Raw genomic sequence first — 20,313 nt, 5'->3', positions numbered from 1 at the left:
CTGACCTCTAACAAATTGCTTTCTGCATTTGAAAGTTTTTGTCACCCAGTATTCATTAGCTGTATTTACAGCAGCCTTGTCAAATCTTTTTTTGCAGAATTTGGGACACTAATATATCTGTATAACAGAGGACACTTCTGTGAAAAAATACATATCTTATTTGTTATTTCACTTGAAATTTCACTAATCTGTTCTGTGTGGTATAATCATTAATGCATCTAATGGTGGTAATCATTGTTTAATGTTGTTGTTGTTTTATGTGTACATGTACATAAAATGAAGTAAGTTTTGAAACATAGGGTAAATCTTAGTTCACAAGTATGTGTTTTATTTACAGGTGTGAAGTATGTCGACACCAGAGACAGATCTAGATGTTGAGTTAAAGATGATGGCTGATGGATCATTATCTGAACAGAACAACACTGCCAATGGGACAACAGCAGAAACATCAGAACAGTCAAAAAAATGTCTTGCCCTTCGTGCTTTCTGCCATAGTTGTACAAAACCTGTTAGAACAAAATATAATCCCCTGCCACATGAAGCAACACTTGGAGAGAAATTTTGTTACACCTTTATGTGTCCGCCACATGGAAGGATTGCAAAGTATATTATGTTTGTAGTGATGTTCTTTGTGTCCTGGGCTGTAATGATGTCATTGACAGGATCAGGGGGACTACCTGGTGGAAATTTCTTCTCTCTTGTTATCATGTTCTTTGCTTGTGTCGTAGGAGGATACCTGGTTGTTTACGTGAAGCTACCACCTTTATTAGGTAAGTTCATTTGAAAGGCTTTATTTGTTATAGTTTGTGTAGGAAGCTATAAGCTTATTAACACTCTCTTGAAACCATTTTTTGAACCAACCAGTACTGAACAATGAGTGAAAGGTTTCTTTCTCAAGTAAACTTGGTTTGGACCTATGCTGATAGTGATCCTTTAATTACTAGTCCGCACTAATTACCACATATGGCACACGGCCACCTAAACATTTTATATACATGTAGTAACTTTATATAGTTGCTTATTGTTGGTCAATTGTATATGAAAGATTTACAAGTAAAAATGTATGTTTGTTTTATCCTTAATTTGTCTCTTTCAATGTCTATTTAGATATTAGCAGAAAATTACAATGTTTTCTTAGTTGTTAAAATTCTAATTGATATCAGGTGATATTTTTAAGTGTTACTATGGCGATATTTCAGGAATGTTGATCATTGGTTGTTTGTTACGTAATGTACCTGGTATCAGCATTGTTGGTGAAAACTTGGATAAATCTTGGTCTGCAGCATTAAGGTAACACTTATCCTGTATCTCATGTACAAACAGATTAATGTCAGCTGGAGAGAAACATCATAATATTGTATCAAACTAATCTGAATAATCTTAACATCCCACAAAGTAAAGTTTTCCCATACCTGTGGAAGTGTAAGAAAAGAAAATTAAAATCTGTTTACTTAGGAAATGCACCATGTAAGACTTTTAAAAACATTGTAAATGCATCTGTTGAACTCTCAATAGATTAAATATACTTTCATAACATAAATTATTAGTTGTTAAAAAATGCAGCTTATGTTTGTTTGGCCTTGTGCTCCTTGTGCATTTAAAGACTTATGACATATTTAGGATGCAATGCATTAGATGTAAAATGTTAATTTATTACATATGCACTTAATAAGCTGTAATCCTGTCAAGGAAATATTAAAATTAGGGTTAAGTCATGTGGTTCTTTTCTTTATAGCTGTGGTTAATTTTATGATAATTATTTTGACATTTGAATAATTAACATTCAAAACAAAATGCAAATCTGTTGCCTAATAAAAATGAAATGCAAATCAGTGAAAAAATGAAAACAAAATGCAAATCCGTGGCAAAGTAAAAACGAGAAGCAAATATGTGACAAAATGAAAAAAAAAGCAAATCTATGACAAAATGAAAATAAAAAACATATTTGTGACAAAATGAAAAAAAATGCCGCAAGTCTGTGGCTTAAATACAAGCAAAGCAAACATAATTTCTCATTACACATCCTTTATGTCAAACATCAAACAATTTAACCTGAAACATTGATACTATAACATGAAGATTTGAATGTATAATTATATAATGACTTATTAATTATAACCTGTAATGCAATGAAATGAGCTGTTAGTGATATCTCAGTAATATATTATTGTTATTTACAGACAGATAGCATTAACCGTGATACTGATAAGGGCAGGTCTTGGTTTGGATCCACAGGCATTAATGAAGTTGTCATGGGCAGTTCTCAGGTTGGCTTTCTCTCCATGCTTGGCCGAGTGCCTGGCTGAGGCGGTCGCTGCCCATTTTCTACTTGGGTTTCCATGGATATGGGGTATAATGCTTGGGTAAGTGAACTCAAATAAAATGTTTAACTTTTAAGTTGTATTACCAGTATTGTTCCTTGTATCTTTATTACACCAGTTTGAACTGAAAGTTTTCTTATTTCGGTAACTGAACTAAAACTGAATTAAAAAGTAAAGTACATAATACATGTATGTCAGTATTGTCATCTAATGACCTTGTAAACTAGTAATTTTTGAAGTTTGACAATATAATAGTGACTATGATTATCATTTAAAACTACAAAAATTTATGCATGAAACTTGAAATGAATGTTATTGTTATATTTAAACTTGATGTTGATATGTCAATGTATTATTGAAGTGTATATTAGAAATGATGTGTAACTATGAAAATGTATATTTCTAGGTTTGTATTAGCAGCAGTATCGCCTGCTGTTGTGGTACCATCACTATTAGGTTTGTCAGATAGAGGTTATGGTATAGACAAGGGTATACCAACACTTGTTATAGCTGCAGCTAGTGTTGATGATGTGTTAGCTATCACAGGATTTGGTGTATCACTGGGCATTGCATTCTCTACTGGTAGGTGCTGGTGTTTTCTGTAGTCAGATAATAAATCTATCATAATTATGTTAAAATTTAGAAGAATATGCCATTTTTGTATCTTCTTATGTAAGGTCATTATGATAGATAGCAGGACATCTCTTTCCAAATAGATATTAATTAATATTGAAAGTTTTTGAAGTTGGAATAGTTACAAATGCATTAAAATAGGAATTTTTGAAAGTTTGCCAATTTCATTTGTTGTTGATGAATGGTCTACTTAATACATTATTATAATATATTGGTAATGTAAATAAAATGTTCATATCTTCAAGTAAATGCTTTGTTTATATATTCAAGAACTGTTGTTACTCAGCTTAAACACAATATGACTGTTTATACATGTATATTTCTCTACACTCATCGAACTTGTCTTGTTAAACAGTTATATCTTATTTTTACTGCACAGTCATTGTTGCTTTTCACTCAAACTGCAAATTAAGTTTAAACCTATAATTTTCTGATTTATTTATGGTAAACAAATTACAAAAAACATGACAAATATCTATTTTAATGTTTGCAAACTTATTGAACTAATTCAATGATTAAACTAAGATATCCCAATGGTATCAAATGATTTAATTTTGCTGACTCATTTAATATTGTTATATTTTATTGAACAGTTTAAATATCACATGGCAGTGTCTGATGTTAGTATCACATAATATGTTTACAGATGTATTGATTTTTGTATTGTATTGAAAAGTTGGTAAACAAAGTTTGGCTATAAGTCAAGAGAAATTACCCAGCAAAGTTTAAACTTTGTCGAACTTTGTAAGAAAGCCAAAACATTCTCTGTTAGATTATTTATTGAGTCATATACAGTATTTGAACTTATTAGAAGACAAACATTGCAAATATGTTCTGGGTTAAAGTTTAACAGCTACTTATTAACTTATCTTTTATGTAATTCATGAAAATATTAATGTCGAAGAATGTAGAACAATATTTTTCATTGGATAAGATTTTAATATCTCAAGATAATCTCAGATATATATATACTAAACACTGTTACATATTGTATTGTACTTAAGTGCAGATTTACTTACTCATGCTTATAAATAATATAAACACTATTTTGGTGGTGTGTTTTTATAAATTTGTAAAATTACTTCAATGACGAAGATTAAATTTATAGAGTTGCAATATCATAACAATACTTTTCTTGTTAGCTTTATTAAGATATTATGTCATGAAATATAATTTAAACGTTTTTATACGCCCGTTTGTAAAAACGGGACGTATTATGGGAACGCCCCTGGCGGGAGGGCGGGCGGGCGGCGTCCAATTTTGTCCGGAGCATATCTCCTACATGTATGGAGGGATTTTAATGAAACTTCATAGAAGTGTTCACCACTATGAGGAGCAGTGTCGCGCACATGAACCAGGTCTCTAGGTCAAAGGTCAAGGTCACACTTAGAGCTCATTGAAAAATGCTTGTCCGGAGCAAAACTTCCACATGTATAGAGGGATTTCAATATTACTTGGCACAAATGTTCACCATTGTGAGGCGGAGTGTCGCGCGCAAGATTCAGGTCCTTGCAGCCAAGGTCAAGGTCACACATAGAGGTCAAAGTTCAGATAAAAATATGAAGATGTGTATATGGACCATTTAGTCCTCATTTATTGAGGGATTGTAACACAAATGGTCATTATTAAGACTATGGCTGTGATACATATAATTTAGGTCAATATATACAAGGTCAAGGTCACTAAAGATGATGAAATATCCAGATTTTGTCCGGAGCATATCTCCTACAAGCATGGAGGGATTTTAATGAAATTTCATAGAAATGTTCACCATTATGAGAAGCCATGTCACGCACATGAAACTAGGTCTCTAGGTCAAAGGTCAAGGTCACACTTAGAGCTCATTGAAAAACGCTTGTCCGGAGCAAAACTTCCACATACATAGAGGGATTTCAATATTACTTGGCACAAATGTTCACCATTGTGAGGCGGAGTGTCGCGCACAAAATTCAGGTCCCCTGCAGCCAAGGTCAAGGTCACACATAGAGGTCAAAGTTTAGATAAAAAATATGAAGATGTGTATAGGGACGATTTAATCATCATTTATTGAGGGATTGTAACACAAATGGTCATTATCATGACTACGGCAGTGACACATGTACTTTAGGTCAATATATGCAAGGTCAAGGTCACTAGAGATGGTGAAATATCCAGATTTTGTCTGGAGCATATCTCCTACATGTATGGAAGAATTTTATAATACTTTATGGAAATGTTCACCACCATGATATGTATTGCTCCATGCATCATCCAGGTCTCCAGGTCAAAGGTCAAGGTCACACTTAGAGCTCATTGAAAAACGCTTGTCCGGAGCAAAACTTCTACATTCATAGGGGGATTTCAATATAATTGGCACAAATGTTCACCATTGTGAGGCTGAGTGTCGCACGCAAAATTCAGAATCCCTGCGACCAAAGTCAAGGTTACACATAGAGGTCAAAGTTCAGATAAAAATTTGAAGATGTGTATAGGGACCATTAAGTCATCATTTATTGATGGTTTGTAGCACAAATGGTAACTATCATGACTACAGGTGTGACACATTTAATTTAGGTTAATATTTGCAAGGTCAAGGTCACTGGAGATGATTAAGTATCCAGATGTTGTCCCGAGCATATTTTCTACATGCATGGAGGAATTTTAATGTTACTTTATAGAATTGTTCACCACCATGAGACGTAGTACCCTGCACATGAACCAAGTCTCTAGGTCAAAGGTGAAGGTCACAGTTAGAGCTCATAGAAAAACGCTTGTCTGGAGCAAAACTTCTACATGCATAGAGGGATTTCAATATAATTTGGCACAAATGTTCATCATTGTGAGGCTGAGTGCCTTGCATAAAATTCAGGTCCCTGCGACCAAGGTCAAGGTCACACATCCTGTGCATATCTTCCCTACTGATTTGTTTTAAGGTTCATTTAACAACACAGTGCCAAGAATAAAAACTTGCTTGCTAGATAACACTTATCCATAATGCCCCCATCTCCATCTAAAGCTTTTGTAAACGGGCGTATTTTGTGACTATGGCACCCTTGTTTTCATTTGAAATGATAATTTTCTTCTTTACTTTACTATAAACATTGATATCAAGGTGCATAACCCTGAAAATATTTAGTGACATTATTATAAAGAGTTCCTTCCCTTAAATTGTCATGTAGTATTATGTCAAATACGATGCCTAGTAATGATTATGTTTTTATATTTCAGGTGATCTTGCATTGTCTATAGTTAAGGGCCCACTTGAGGCAATAAGTGGTGTGGTTTATGGTATAGTTGGAGGCATTCTTATCTGGTACATTCCTAATAGAGCAAGTGTAAGTAGTAGGAGGATTAAAGTTATATTCTGAGAAAAACTTAGAATATTAAAATAGAATGTTGCCCTTTGGCAAAATGATCACACTCAGTATTATTAACTTTCAATAGTTTACTTACAAATTTATCTTTAATTAAATTATATTATAGTCATCTCTAATTGGAACTTATCTTGCCACTCAAGTGTCAGCAAAACTACCTTTAGACTGAATAATGAGCTCTGAATGAACAATTTGTTTTTTGAATTCCCATCTTTATAGGTGATTATTCAAGCAAAAGCAGGCACCAACCTACTATAAACCAGTTGGGTTGCTTTCTCGCATGAAAGAATCTCCTACAGAATTCAAACTCAGTGATAAGTGGCAAGTGATTTGACCTCACTGACCTTTTCCATTCTTACAAGCATTGTATTTTATATTACTTTTAGAATATACATTAATAATAGTCTTTCTGATCATCATAAAGATGCATGGAGTCAGATCAATAATAAAGGTATAATTATCTAAATGCTGTATTATGACATTCAGGTATATACATACAGGTTTTGGCTATATAATGAACTATGATGTTTATTTCAGCGTCATGTTGTTTTGTACCGATCATTCCTGTTGTTTGGGTTGGGACTTATGGCAACATTTGGTAGCAATGCCCTCCATTTCTCTGGTGCTGGTCCCCTTGGTTGCCTCACTCTTGCTTTTGTTGCCGGGTTCAAGTGGAAGAAAGAAGATTGGTCAGCAGAGGGTGGTGTATGTATTCTTTATTTGACTAATAATCTGTTGTGATAAGCAAAAAACATGCTGTTCATTTTTCCTTTAAGTTTGTCTTATAAATAATAGAAATGGTATAGGTGGAAATTATCTTGAGCAAGATTTCAGAACAATTCAAGATTTTCTTTTTAAGTTTAAATATATTATTTGTTTTACAGGAGCCAATGAAAGATATAGTTTCTATATTGTGGATGATTTTCCAACCATTACTGTTTGGTTTGATTGGAGCAGAAATTGATGTTCTAAAAATAGATGTAGGAACTGTAGGTAAGACTCAGACATTTCTTCCTGTGTTACAGTTCTTAGTAAAGAGTTTGTTAGGATTGTAGAAATGTTTACTGTTTGGTATTTTATAACACTCTCTACTTTGGGGGTGGTGCAAATAAATTTAGTAATCCATATGGGGGGGGGGGGGGATATGGACATATTTTTAGTTTTACTGTGAAATGATATTAGTGGTAATATTTCATAACTGAATAAACTTCTATGAATATCTTTTGACATTTTCATTATCAAAAAGTAATAACCTGTGACAAAAAGTGACAAGGTGAGCATTAGTGATCACAGTTTGTCCGGCGTTCGTCCATTGTCCGTCTGTCTATAGTCTGTCTGTCCATAAACTGTTACTTTAAACAGCATCTCCACATAAACTGCTAAGTGGATTTACAAAAAAACCCTTAAAAAATCTGCTTTAAAAAAAAACAAGGAGCTAGAGCTTAGATATTAAACATGAAACATCTTCTAATGGATGTTGGCTATTGTGAGCAATTTCAGGGCCATCATGGCCCTCTTGTGTTATTTTGTGGGTTTTTTTATGAAAAGGTTATTAGTCCCCTACCGGTTTACCGGAGGGGACTTTAGGTTTACCCTCCGTCCGTCTGTCCGTCCGTCTGTCTGTCAGTCCGTCAGTCAGTCCGTCCGTCCACAAAACTGGATCCCGTGATAACTTGAAAAGTACTGAAAATATGTTTATGAAACTTGATATATGGATAGATGGCAGTATGGAGATTATGCACGTCTTTTTCTTTTCTTCCTATGTTGAAAATTCTGGTTGCTATGGCAACAAATAGGCTGAAAATATGGCAAATTTAACATAAACTGGATCCAGTGATAACGCAAAAAGTACTGGAAATATTTTATGAAACTTGAAATATGGGTAGATGGCAGTCTGGAGATTATGCACAACTTTTTACTTTTCTTCCTATGTTGAAAATTCTGGTTGCTATGGCAACAAATAGACTGAAAATATGGCAATTTTTACACATAAACTGGATCCAGTGTTAACGCAAAAAGTAATAGAAATATTTTTATGAAACTTGTAATGTGTAGATGGCAGTCTGGAGATTATACACGTCTTTTTCTTTTCTTCTTATGTTGAAAATTCTGTTGCTATGGCAACACATAGACTGAAAATATGGCAAATTTTACACATAAACTTGAATCCAGTGATAACTCAAAAAGTACTGGAAATATTTTTTATGAAACTTGACATATGGGTAGATGGCAGTCTTGAGATAATGCATGTTCTTATCTGTTCTTCCTATTTTGAAAAATATTGGTTGCCTTGGACAACAAATAGGCTTAAAACATGGCAAATATAACAATATTTGTGATTAGTCAAAAAGAGCTGAAAATTTTTATGAAATTGCATCTTTAATTCCAGAGTTATCTCCTCTTTAAGAATTTTTTGCTTTTTAAAAATGTTATATTTTGGTAACAGGGATGTTTCAAATATTAACTTTAGAGTGTCCTTCAGTCCATCTGTCTGTCTGTTCATAAAAACAAAATCCTGTGATCACTTTTAAAGAACTTTTCCAACAACTTTACTTAAAATAGAGAAAAATTTAAACATTAGTGAATTGCCAATGGCCCTTCAGAATGCTGATGGGGTTCCAACCGGTAGGGGACTTATGGATTGCTTGCAATACTATGATAATTGCTTGTTTGTTGTAGATTTAGGCTTCATTTATTATAAAGATTATAAACGTTCTCCTGCATTTATTGTAAAAAATGTCTTATGCTTTTCAATGTATTGACTTCATTCTTATTGAGACTTTCTATCATACTTATTTTACTTTATATATTATTTTGTTGAACTAACTTGTATTTTGTTAAAAAAACTCGCCAAGTTTTAATCTTTAAGTCAAATGAATTTGAAATATAAGATATTGGGTAATTTCAGGTTTGGGTTTGGCCACACTAGGTATAGGACTTGCCATTAGATTAGTGGTATCATTTTTCTCAGTTTTTGGAACAGATCTCAACATACGTGAACGACTGTTTATACCTATTGCCTGGTTCCCTAAAGCCACAGTTCAGGTAATGAAAATATAGACTATTCTTTCCTTACAGTTAAAGATCTTATTGCAAGATATTTAGTAATTTCATTTAAAACAGCTGCATGTTAAGTTTTATAGTTCTTAGAAAATCAAAAGTTCTTGTATCTATCATTGAAATATTATTAATCATCAAAAGTTTGTTAAAGTATTAGTCTTATTTTGCTTTTCTTTAAATAATTGATTTATATTTATTTATTCATTTTTTGATGCAAGTTGTAACACATCAGCCTTCTTAGTCAACAAACGACAATTTCTTTAGCCTTATTTTGCACATATATTTATTGTACATTGGGAAAAGACTTCAATAAGCATTAGGTTGCTTCCAGTCTAATCCTTTTCTTGTTTTGATTGTAAAAATCATGTATGTAAATATGCTTATGTGACGAATAAAATTTGTTTAAGCCAATGAATGTACATATAAACCGCTAAATTTTCAGGCTGCTATAGGAGCAGTGGCATTGGATACAGCACGTAAGATGAACAACGTGGAGGGTGAAGATTATGGTAAACAGATTCTGACACTAGCAGTACTCAGTATTATTATAACAGCCCCTATTGGAGCAGCTGCTATAGCAATAGCAGGACCAATGTTGTTAGAACAATCTACAAGAGAGGAAGAACTGATCTACACAGCAGACGACAATCAAACAGAGGAACAAGGGTAAATATTAATGATTAAAACATATAGATTACTATTTAGCAGAAAACTTATTTATGTATGTTGTCCTTTTTATGCTTAATTCCTTTCTAGTCCTTTGACTGTTGGATTTTGTTATATCATGTAGTTTTTTCAGAGCCTCTGAAAGTACTCCAAATCACCAGAAGAAGTTCTTTTTTTTCTTTTTGAAGTTTTTTAAATTTATATAGCTTTTACTATCCCCATCCTTATCCTTAGGACACAGTTCTTATTTGTTAATATATCTATAAAATGATAGGTTCAAATAAGTTTAAAATCATAGAGCCTTCGATAATTTTTAATGCATACAGATTTTATGTTGTTAAAGCTAAAGATTGATTGTCTTTATTTTCTCCTATTATGCATATGTTTTTAGACATAAATTAATGGAAAATTAATTTCAGATTATTAACAAGTTAGTATAATGATACTTGAAAATGACAGCAGATGTTTTAATTTAATTGAAACCATTCAAAGAGATTTATAAATCAATTCAAGAATTTCATTTTCTTGTTTATAAATTTTGATATAGATAACATGCCATTTAAAATAAATGTCATTATAAAACAGACAGTCAGGCATCAGGTGCCACTTTAAGCTCGACATAAGCGATTTTTTTTAACTATTGCTACAAGTCCGGTTTCAAGTTTCGTTCCTGTTGCAGTTGCTGTTGTTGTCAAGAAATTTTAACATTGGGCTTTTTTTAATGTCGAAATGGATTTTCTTTATATTTTGACATAACAAACCTTTGGTCATGACTTTCAAGTAGATCATACTGACCTTGACTCATAAGTTACCTTGACCTTCAAGTCAAATGTTTGATTTTTTTGCTATATTTGGCTACTACTTTGTTATTTATGAATGGATTGTCTTCATGCTTGGACACAACAATTTTTTGGACAAGACCTTCAGGTAGATCATGACCTTCACTCATAAGTGACCTTGAAAGTCACATTAATGAATTCTGCTTGATTTTTACTATAACTTTTTTAGCAATACTTTGCTGTAATTTTGTATTTAGTGAATGGATTGTTTTCATACTTGTGCACAACAATCCTTGTGACAAGACAGGAAATAAGATTTATTTAAACCTAACATTGACCTTAATTTGACCTTGACATAAAAGGTAAAATTAGTGAATTTTGCTACATTTAACTATAGCGCTGTTCTTTATTTATGGATTTGATTTATACATATACTTGGACAAAATAACACTCATAACAAAATCACATGCTAAGTAATTCAAGTATGACCTTGACCTTTAAATGACCTTGACTGTAATGGTCAAATATTGAATTTAGCTTAGACTGTCATAACTTTGTTATTTATTTACAGATTTCATTTACAGATGTCCATACTTAGACAAAAGAACCCTTATGATTAAACTTGTAATATAATTCAAATATGCCATTGATCCTTGAAATATGCCATAAATCCTTGAAATATGCTTAAATTGTCATAAATTTTATTTTATTTTTTGTTTATTTAGAGATTTGATTCATACTTGGACAAAAGAACACATTTGACAAAACTGACTGACATGATATGACTGACCTTTAATCGACGTTTACCTTCAAGGTCAAATTATTGAAATTTGCTTAACTTTACATAACTTTGTTGTTTATTAATGGATTTGATTAATTCTTATACAAACCTAACATGATGATTAATACAGATGTGACCTTGATTTTTGAATGTCTTTGATTGTCAAGGTCAAATATGAAATTTTTTACATGGAAATTAACATTTCTAGAAGTAATCTTTACTACAATATTCTCCCTCTGATCTGTTTTACTCTTAGAAATTAGAAATGGTTGAGCATAGCCCCTGCTAGGCAGTGGCTCTTGTTTAAGAAGTTGTAAGTTATGGTATAAAAGCAAGTGCCAAAGCTTACAATAAGTTCTTCATTTTATTTCATTGATGCAAAATGAAGGCAAATTGGTAAATGGTACATAACCTTTTTCCCGAGATTTTTATGAAACTTTACAGAACCTGACTGATTTGTGTATTTGCTCTTGTGACTTCTGTTAAATATTTTTATTGCTATTACTTTTTTGAATTTATACATATTGTAATGTAACTTTAGAGAGAAATATTCTTTATGAAGGTATAGATAAATCACTAAAATATCTCCAGTATTTCAGTAATTACACTTGAGAGTGAGGTAGGGAAGAGGCATCAATTATTTATAAACACTATCATCTAATTGCATTAACTTTTTGTTAACGTCATCCAGTAATTGCTGTCTTATATATTGCTTTTTTCTCTGTAGAATACATCATATCTAGCTACAGGAGGAAGAGTGTTAATGTTGTCCTGAACTTATGACAAACATGAATATGAAAAAAAATTAATCTAACATACCATAAGCATATATATACTGAATTCTTACCACTAAACTAAGATGAAAATCAAGTATTTTTACTGTAGCTAACAAACAAAGGATAAAATTTGGATCACAACATTAATATTAAAAATATTTCTGGTTATTTTATCTGTTTCATTTAAAATATCACAATCATGATTACAGATAGACATATTGTATAAGATTAACCACTCTGTCACAATGACAAATTTCTGTACATTCTCATTATGTAAATTATGCAATATTTTGACAAGGTCAGATCATAAATAATTCAGCTGTTTATAAACATACTCCAAATGGAAATGATGGGGGAATACAAAATATGGTTTTGGGGACTTAACTTATCACTGAGAATAAGAATAAGTTGAGAAGAATAGAAATCTTCCTTCCTTCCGATGTTGTGAGTAGTACACACACATCTCTAATGATTGTGCATGTTGAAATAACATTTTTACATGGGGCATGTGGTCATGTCTGTCAAGTAATTATGTCCAGCAACTGGTCCAATTCCAGTTTATAACAAAAACATTAGCTACAATGTATTAAAGAAATACTTCAGAAAGGGTTAGTGTTGGATTAATTTTTGGTAATATTTGCAAATAAATTTCTTCTAAAATTCATGGTTATTGTGAATAAAAATGTTAGCCCAAAATTTCGAATATTTAATTTTTTTCAGCAACACTTTGATTCTGAATCTGATCACGATGCAAAGTCATGACTATACAATAAATAAATTTTCTTTATGGACAAAAAGACAAAATAATGAACACATGTTCGGCAGTAGAATATCAATAAAAAATGAAAAGTAAAATAAAATTAAGATATCATGATGATCATCAAGTAGCTAATGAATAATATAACTAAGCTTTTTGAAGGACTTATACATATATGTTCAGGAATACAGCGTAATAATGCATAAAACTCACTATTCACTTTAGATTTAAACATTGAAATGGCATAATAGATCACAATTAATTAAACCCTATATGTAGGCTTAATGCTTTCTCAACAACAAGTATCTATTAAACTAGAACCTAATCATGATGTAGAATGCACCTGAGCAAAACACAACATTTGATTTATCACAGTAGATTAATATTTCATTTAATCAGTTTCATAAACAAATTTATATTTCTTCTCTTGTATGTTATTATGAATGGTTAAATTGTAATGTTGACTACAAGTACATGCAGTAGTTTATGACTATATTGTTTGAGAGTTATTATGTTGTTTTGTGTGGGTTTTTTTCCACATTTTTTTGTTTAACTGACGAAGGTATACATATATATACCAGAAACAATAGGTAATTAAATAAAGTAAAAATATAGCCTGATAATCCCCACACCTTTATTTACTTATTTTGTTTTCTTTCTTTTTTTTAGTAAACTTTTACAAGAAGGAAATGGGAAAGAAGTCTGAAGTTGGGATAAAGGTTAGTATTCATGTCAATTGATTGGACTATATATTGTCATCTAAGTGCAGTAATGGCTTATTCCTGTTTAAATCCAATAGGAGTTAATTTGTTACTGCACTCAGGTGACAATTATGTTTTAATCAAGTTTTCCAAAGGAAGCCTGTGGTTATCAAATGGGCAGACAGTCAGGCAGAACATTTTTTTGAATGTACCTTTTTTCCTACTTATTTCAACCTATTTCACAGGGCTGTCAGTATCAAATGCTTATGTGTAATCATTCTGTTTTTAGCTCACCTGTCACAAAGTGACAGGGTGAGCTTTTGTGATCGCTTTTCGTCCGTCGTCCGTCCGTCGTCCGTAAACTTTTACTTTAAATGACATCTCCTCATAAACCACTTGGCCAATTTCATCCAAATTTCACAGGAATGTTCCTTTGGTGGTCACCTTTAAAAATTGTTCAAAGAATTTAATTCCATGCAGAACTCTGGTTGCCATGGCAACCGAAAGAAAAAACTTTAAATATCTTCTTTTAAAAAACTCTAAGAGCTAGAGCTTAGATATTTGGCATAAAACATTTTCTAGTGAGTGTCTACCAAGTTTGTTCAAATAAAAGCCCTGGGGTCAAAATTGGCCCCGCCCCAGGGGGTCATTGATTTTCCCTATATGCAAATAGTAAAAACTTAAAAAATCTTCTTTTAAAGAACCCAAAGAGCTAGAGCTAAGATATTTAGCATAAAACATGTTCTAATGAGTGTCTACCAAGTTTGTTCAAATAAAAGCCCTGGGGTCAAAATTGGCCCCGCCCCAGGGGGTCATTGATTTTCCCTATATGCATATAGTAAAAACTTAAAAAATCTTCTTTTAAAGAACTCAAAGAGCTAGAGCTAAGATATTTAGCATCAAACATGTTCTAATAGGTGTCTACCAAGTTTGTTCAAATAAAAGCCCTGGGGTCAAAATTGGCCCGCCCCGGGGGTCATTGATTTTCCTTATATGTGTATAGCAAAAACTTAAAATCTTCTTTGAAAAAACCCAAATAGCTAGAGTTTAGATATTAAGCATGAAACATCTTCTAGTGAGTGTCTACAAAGTTTGTTCAAATAAAAGCCCTGGGGTCAAAATTGGCCCCGCCCCGGGGGTCTTTGATTTTCCTTATATGTGTATAGCAAAAACTTAAAATCTTCTTTGAAAAAACCCAAATAGCTAGAGTTTAGATATTAAGCATGAAACATCTTCTAGTAAGTGTCTACAAAGTTTGTTCAAATAAAAGCCCTGGGGTCAAAACTGGCCCCGCCCCAGGGGTGTCATTGTTTTTAACTATATGTGTATAGTAAAAACTTAAAAAATCTTCTTTTAAAAAGCCCAATGAGCTAGAGCTTAGATAATTAGCATGAAACATCTTCTTATGGGTGTCTACCAAGTTTGTTCAAATAAAAGCCCTGGGGTCAAAATTGGCCCAGCCCCAGGGGGTCATTGATTTTCCTTATATGCATATAGTTAACACTTAAAAAATCTTCTTTTAAAGAACTCATAGAGCTAGAGCTAAGAAATTTAGCATCAAACATGTTCTAATAGGTGTCTACCAAGTTTGTTCAAATTAAAGCCCTGGGGTCAAAATTGGCCCGCCCCGGGGGTCATTGATTTTCCTTATTATGTGTATAGCAAAAACTTAAAAAATCTTCTTTGAAAAAACCCAAATAGCTAGAGTTTAGATATTAAGCATGAAACATTTTCTAGTGAGTGTCTACAAAGTTTGTTCAAATAAAAGACCTGGGGTCAAAATTGGACCCGCCCAGGGGGTCATTGATTTTCCTTATATGTATATAGCAAAAACTTAAAATCTTCTTTGAAAAAACCCAAATAGCTAAAGTTAAGATATTAAGCATGAAACATTTTCTAGTAAGTGTCTACAAAGTTTGTTCAAGTAAAAGCCCTGGGGTCAAAACTGGCCTGCCCCAGGGGTGTAATTGTTTTTAACTAGATGTGTATAGTAAAAACTTAAAAAAATCTTTTTTTAAAAAGCCCAATGAGCTAGAGCTTAGATTTTTAGCATGAAACATCTTCTAATGGGTGTTGGGGGGGGGGGGGGGCTATATACAGGTGAGCGACCTCAGGGCCATCATGGCCCTCTTGTTTCTTTTATTTTTTTTTTTCAAGTAATTACTTTTTTTTCCATATGTTACATGTATAAATAGAGTAAATTATCGTGTGCCACTCTTCCTACATTTCTCAAGAGTTTTAACCAAACTTTTTCTATTGTACTAAAGTAATGAAAGTGTCCTGGAAAATATAATTGTGTTTTGGTATTTGGTCACTTTTTACTGAATTATGGTAAATTATTGTAGTTTCTCATTTATGTAATAATTAGAGGAATGCTCTTCTGTGTACAGCTTAATACTCTTATCTTATCAGGGGATTTCAAACAAACCCTCACAGAACTATTCTTATTGAGTGCCCTGGAGCATAATTATTGTCATGGTTTTGTGGTTCAGTTATTATTAATTTTGTGGAAAATCCTGTCATTTGTTGTGTGATAAATCACTTTAGTTTAGTTTTAATATCAAACAATAATTATAACTGATAATTGAGTTAATTCTTTGGAAATGAAAGCACAATTATGTGTGTAAAAGTAGATGCCATAATGTAGGATGTAATGGTATTGTTTTTATGTCAATAGTAAACAAGTCAGATAGATACTTTTTAGCTAGACTATTTTTTGCTATCATACTCCCCCATGCATCAGCGTTTGCTTTGGCATAATAAAGTTTTACGTGCAACATCATATCTCATCAATGGCTTAAGATATTATTTTGCTTATAATTTATTGAGATCGTTATAGGTCACTATCAAATACCCATAACTCTTGCATGAATTTTGATGAAATTATGGCTCTTTTTGAACTTACAGGTTTTGGATGCAAAATCAATATGTAAAATTAATGTATTCACTTAAAACTTAAACCTTGTCTTCATGATCACTACCCAAGGTCCATTACTCTTTACATGTCTTTTGACTTATTTATGGCCCTTTGTGAAAAAAGTTTTACATGCATTATCAATCTTCAAAACTATTGAAGATTTGCTCATGAAACTTAAAACATGCTCTTTCAGATGTGAAGGTCACCGTAAACATCCCAAATATCATCATCCCTCTGTGGACCTAGGAAATTCTTTGATCAATATCCAAGACTCATAAATATGTCATATATTTTCTTAATTTCCTTTTTTGTTTATTCCTACATTATCAAGGCTCTTGTTTGACTTCCAAGCACTGGGAATTGTAAAGCACACTGTCCTACTGACAGCTATTGTTTTTGAGTGTTATTTTTTCTTTTTAAATTCAGTAATTTATGGATATAAATTAAATAGTTAAGGATTCTTACATGTCCTTTAATTGAGGTTACATGTATTTAATGTATGATCTTATTTACCAGTAATTTTTGTTCATGTTAACATTGAACACCTATATGGTAAGATAGTTACAGACCTTGGAAAACTGAATGAAAAATGTACATTTATAATTAATTTGAAGAAATATATATAATAATCAAATTGCATGTGTAAGGCAATTTTCAGAAGATATCAATTACATGTTTTTGTATATTTCAACTAACATTTTGCCTGACAATTACCTATATTTATTTAAATTCTTAAGTGTTGCCTTTGGAAATTCTGTTATTATGTTTTAAATTTGGAGGTGATTATTTCTGTAATTAGTCTTCGTTTCGTTACAAACCAGTATTTAAATGAATTACTTCACTTCCATCACTTAAGATAGAAGCTTTCTTTACACCCAGGAGCAATTTCATAGAATAAATCAAGAGAAATGATTGCTCTGCAGATACTTTCTGACACAATTCCTATTTAATACAATTATAAAACACATTTGATTTATTGTAGCCGAGTGGTTCCAGCATATGCCACATCCTGTGTTTGTTAAACTTTGTCATGGCCATGAGACTGCATCTTAATTGAATTGCCTGACATTTTCATGACAATTTCACTTTCTCACAGAAGCATTTACATAATAGACAAGATCAATTAGGTAGAATTGTATACTTAAGTTGAGAATTTTAGACAGTTACTGAATTGTGTGAACAACTCAATTGTTGCTCCATGCTGCTTTGGGCTCAAAATTGGTTTCTTTTAGACAAATAATTCTTAAATTTGACGGAACTATTGAAGAAAGCTTATAGAAAGTCAACAGTTCTGTCAAGACGGCAGCCTCTCATATTGGCATTAATTCTTTTCCTATCATATTTTCAGGAACAAGATAAAGTGAAGAGGTTCTAGTCAAGTTATTATCAGGTCATCATGGTCATACCCCATACCAGTATTTTAAACAAGGGATGGTGGTATATGATAGGTTTATATTGAAGGCAAACTTGGAAAGACAGGTGTCATTAGTTGTTGGTCATAAAAGAAGAGACAAATCTCAAATTATCAGCTGGAAAATATGAATGAACAAAATATATTATTTTCTATCTAAACCTTGGTAGGATGTGGAAAAAGATTGCAGTTAAAAATGAACATAATTTCTAGTACATTTACTAGCATAGAACTTAATTTGTAGAACTAAAACTAAGTTCCAGCAAATCAAGTAGGACTACTGATATACTTAAACTTAATGTAATTGGTGATATGTTAAATACAAAACGTATAAGAAAATGTTCACACCTTCAATAATGAATGATAAGTAATGTTTTAAGACTTATTCAAGATTGTAAACAACAATCAACTTATTATAGAGATAGATTGATGGGACAAGTGATATTTTGTTACATGTTTTTGTATAATATTATATCTTTTACACATTGTATTTTTAGATGTCTACAACAAATTTTTATCAATAAATGAACAATATTCCGTGTCTTTTGTTCTTCAACTTTGAAAGATAGAATTTTAATTAAAGGTCAGTAATTTATTAATGAGTTTTCTACAGGACAGGTATTCATACTTTCATAAAACCATAAACTGGCATTTACCACTGGTTTCCAACATCTTGATTAGCTCACTTGAGCACAACATGCTCATGGTGTACTTTTGTAAACCCCTACTAGGCTTTGTGCCTGAAAACTTTGATATATAATATGTCAAATCATCTAGAAGTCCTCTACAGTGTTGTTCAAATTATGGCCAGAATTGGCCCTGCCCAAGAGGCCATGGGTTTTCCATGTACAATGTATGTTTATACATGTAGTAACTAGAAATGTGTCCATTGGACACTTATCCTTCATGTCAGACATGTATTTTATAAAAGTCAAGTGTCATATTAAAAAAACATAGAGAATATTTGTTTGTTTTGCATGTAAGATTGAAATATAATTTCACTGAGTGAACACCAGATGCAATATAATAGCTGGTGTTCACGAATGAAATATATTTCAATCTTAATATGTAAAACAAATAAATTTTCTTTTTATTTTATGCTTTTAAGTGATTTTAAGTAATTTTTACAGATTTTTTCGCGTAAAGTCGCGCATTCTCCTTTGTGACGTCATTATATCATGACGTCACATCATCAGTTTTGAAACATAGTTCTGTTAAATTTCTCTAATTTTGTTAAATTTTTAACATGATGTATGATGATATTGACTTTCTTTTCCTAAAGAAGCAAAATTTACGTATGACGGCATTTATTTCTGCCAGTTATTCCATTTAGTTATGATTTTCTTTTCATTGGCATTCAGATATAGTCCGGCTACAGTGAAAACTATATTTTATAAATTTCACTAGTGGTTTATCAAAATATAATCATCTGATATAATACAATAAAACACTGGAAAGCATGAAATCAATCATATATAATCCATATATAATAATAGTATCATAACAAATATTTTTTACAGACATGAGTGAAGAAACTATTGGTCTCTATAAGACTAGTATTTCATGCATCACTGTGACCTTGACCTAATGATCTCAAAAATCAATAGTGGTCATCTTCTAGTCATGACCAATTTACACACCAAATCTTAGAACTGTAAACTTCAGTTCTCAAGCTAGGGGTCATACAAGCTTTCAGTGGTCAGGCTACACTAACCTTGATGACTAACCTATACATACTGACCTCAAAATAAGTATAGGTCATTTACAAGTTACAAAGAATCTCCACACTAAATCTAAGGACTGGTGACCCAGCAGTCTTTATTTATTGGTAGGATAAGCTTTTAATGGTCAAGGCTGAGGAGATCATGGCCTTTTACCAGATGACCTCAAGTCTGTAAGAGGTCTCACCAATCTCCACACTAAATCTTACAACAGTAGGCTGAAGTGTTTCTTAGTAATTATTAGATGGATAGCCTTTTAGAAGTCAAGGCCACATTGACCAACTGACCTTCAATGAGTAAAGTCCAACCTCCACTTTTGTCATTGGGTCTAGGCCACAGTGACTTGGTTATCAATTTACTAATTTTGCTCCACCTCCACACAAAATTTATGTTCTGTAGGACAAAATGTTCCCTAGTTATTACAAACAAATAGTTCT

General features: G+C 32.1%; 1 protein-coding gene across 4 annotated transcripts in view; it reads left to right on the top strand.

The window, feature by feature from the left end:
* The window catches only part of LOC132737944 (sodium/hydrogen exchanger 9B2-like), a 33,923-nt gene extending 15,231 nt beyond the window's left edge, over nucleotides 1–18,692 (top strand). For all 4 annotated transcript variants that reach the window (XM_060725324.1, XM_060725322.1, XM_060725323.1 and 1 more), the window contains exons 2-12: nucleotides 338–770; nucleotides 1,200–1,290; nucleotides 2,181–2,363; nucleotides 2,728–2,903; nucleotides 6,162–6,268; nucleotides 6,845–7,012; nucleotides 7,192–7,300; nucleotides 9,216–9,352; nucleotides 9,810–10,033; nucleotides 13,796–13,845; nucleotides 18,093–18,692. In XM_060725324.1, coding sequence (XP_060581307.1) covers nucleotides 347–770; nucleotides 1,200–1,290; nucleotides 2,181–2,363; nucleotides 2,728–2,903; nucleotides 6,162–6,268; nucleotides 6,845–7,012; nucleotides 7,192–7,300; nucleotides 9,216–9,352; nucleotides 9,810–10,033; nucleotides 13,796–13,832 — 1,656 coding nt within the window. In that variant the 5' untranslated portion in view covers nucleotides 338–346 and the 3' untranslated portion in view covers nucleotides 13,833–13,845; nucleotides 18,093–18,692. The remainder of the gene's footprint in view (nucleotides 1–337; nucleotides 771–1,199; nucleotides 1,291–2,180; nucleotides 2,364–2,727; nucleotides 2,904–6,161; nucleotides 6,269–6,844; nucleotides 7,013–7,191; nucleotides 7,301–9,215; nucleotides 9,353–9,809; nucleotides 10,034–13,795; nucleotides 13,846–18,092) is intronic.
* Nucleotides 18,693–20,313: the final 1,621 nt, after the last annotated feature.

This window comes from Ruditapes philippinarum, unplaced genomic scaffold, assembly GCF_026571515.1.
Source record: "Ruditapes philippinarum isolate M1 unplaced genomic scaffold, ASM2657151v2 ctg3939_1_1_1_1, whole genome shotgun sequence".
NCBI classification, from domain to species: Eukaryota; Metazoa; Mollusca; class Bivalvia; order Venerida; family Veneridae; genus Ruditapes; species Ruditapes philippinarum.
This window is presented reverse-complemented; position numbering and strand designations above follow the sequence as displayed.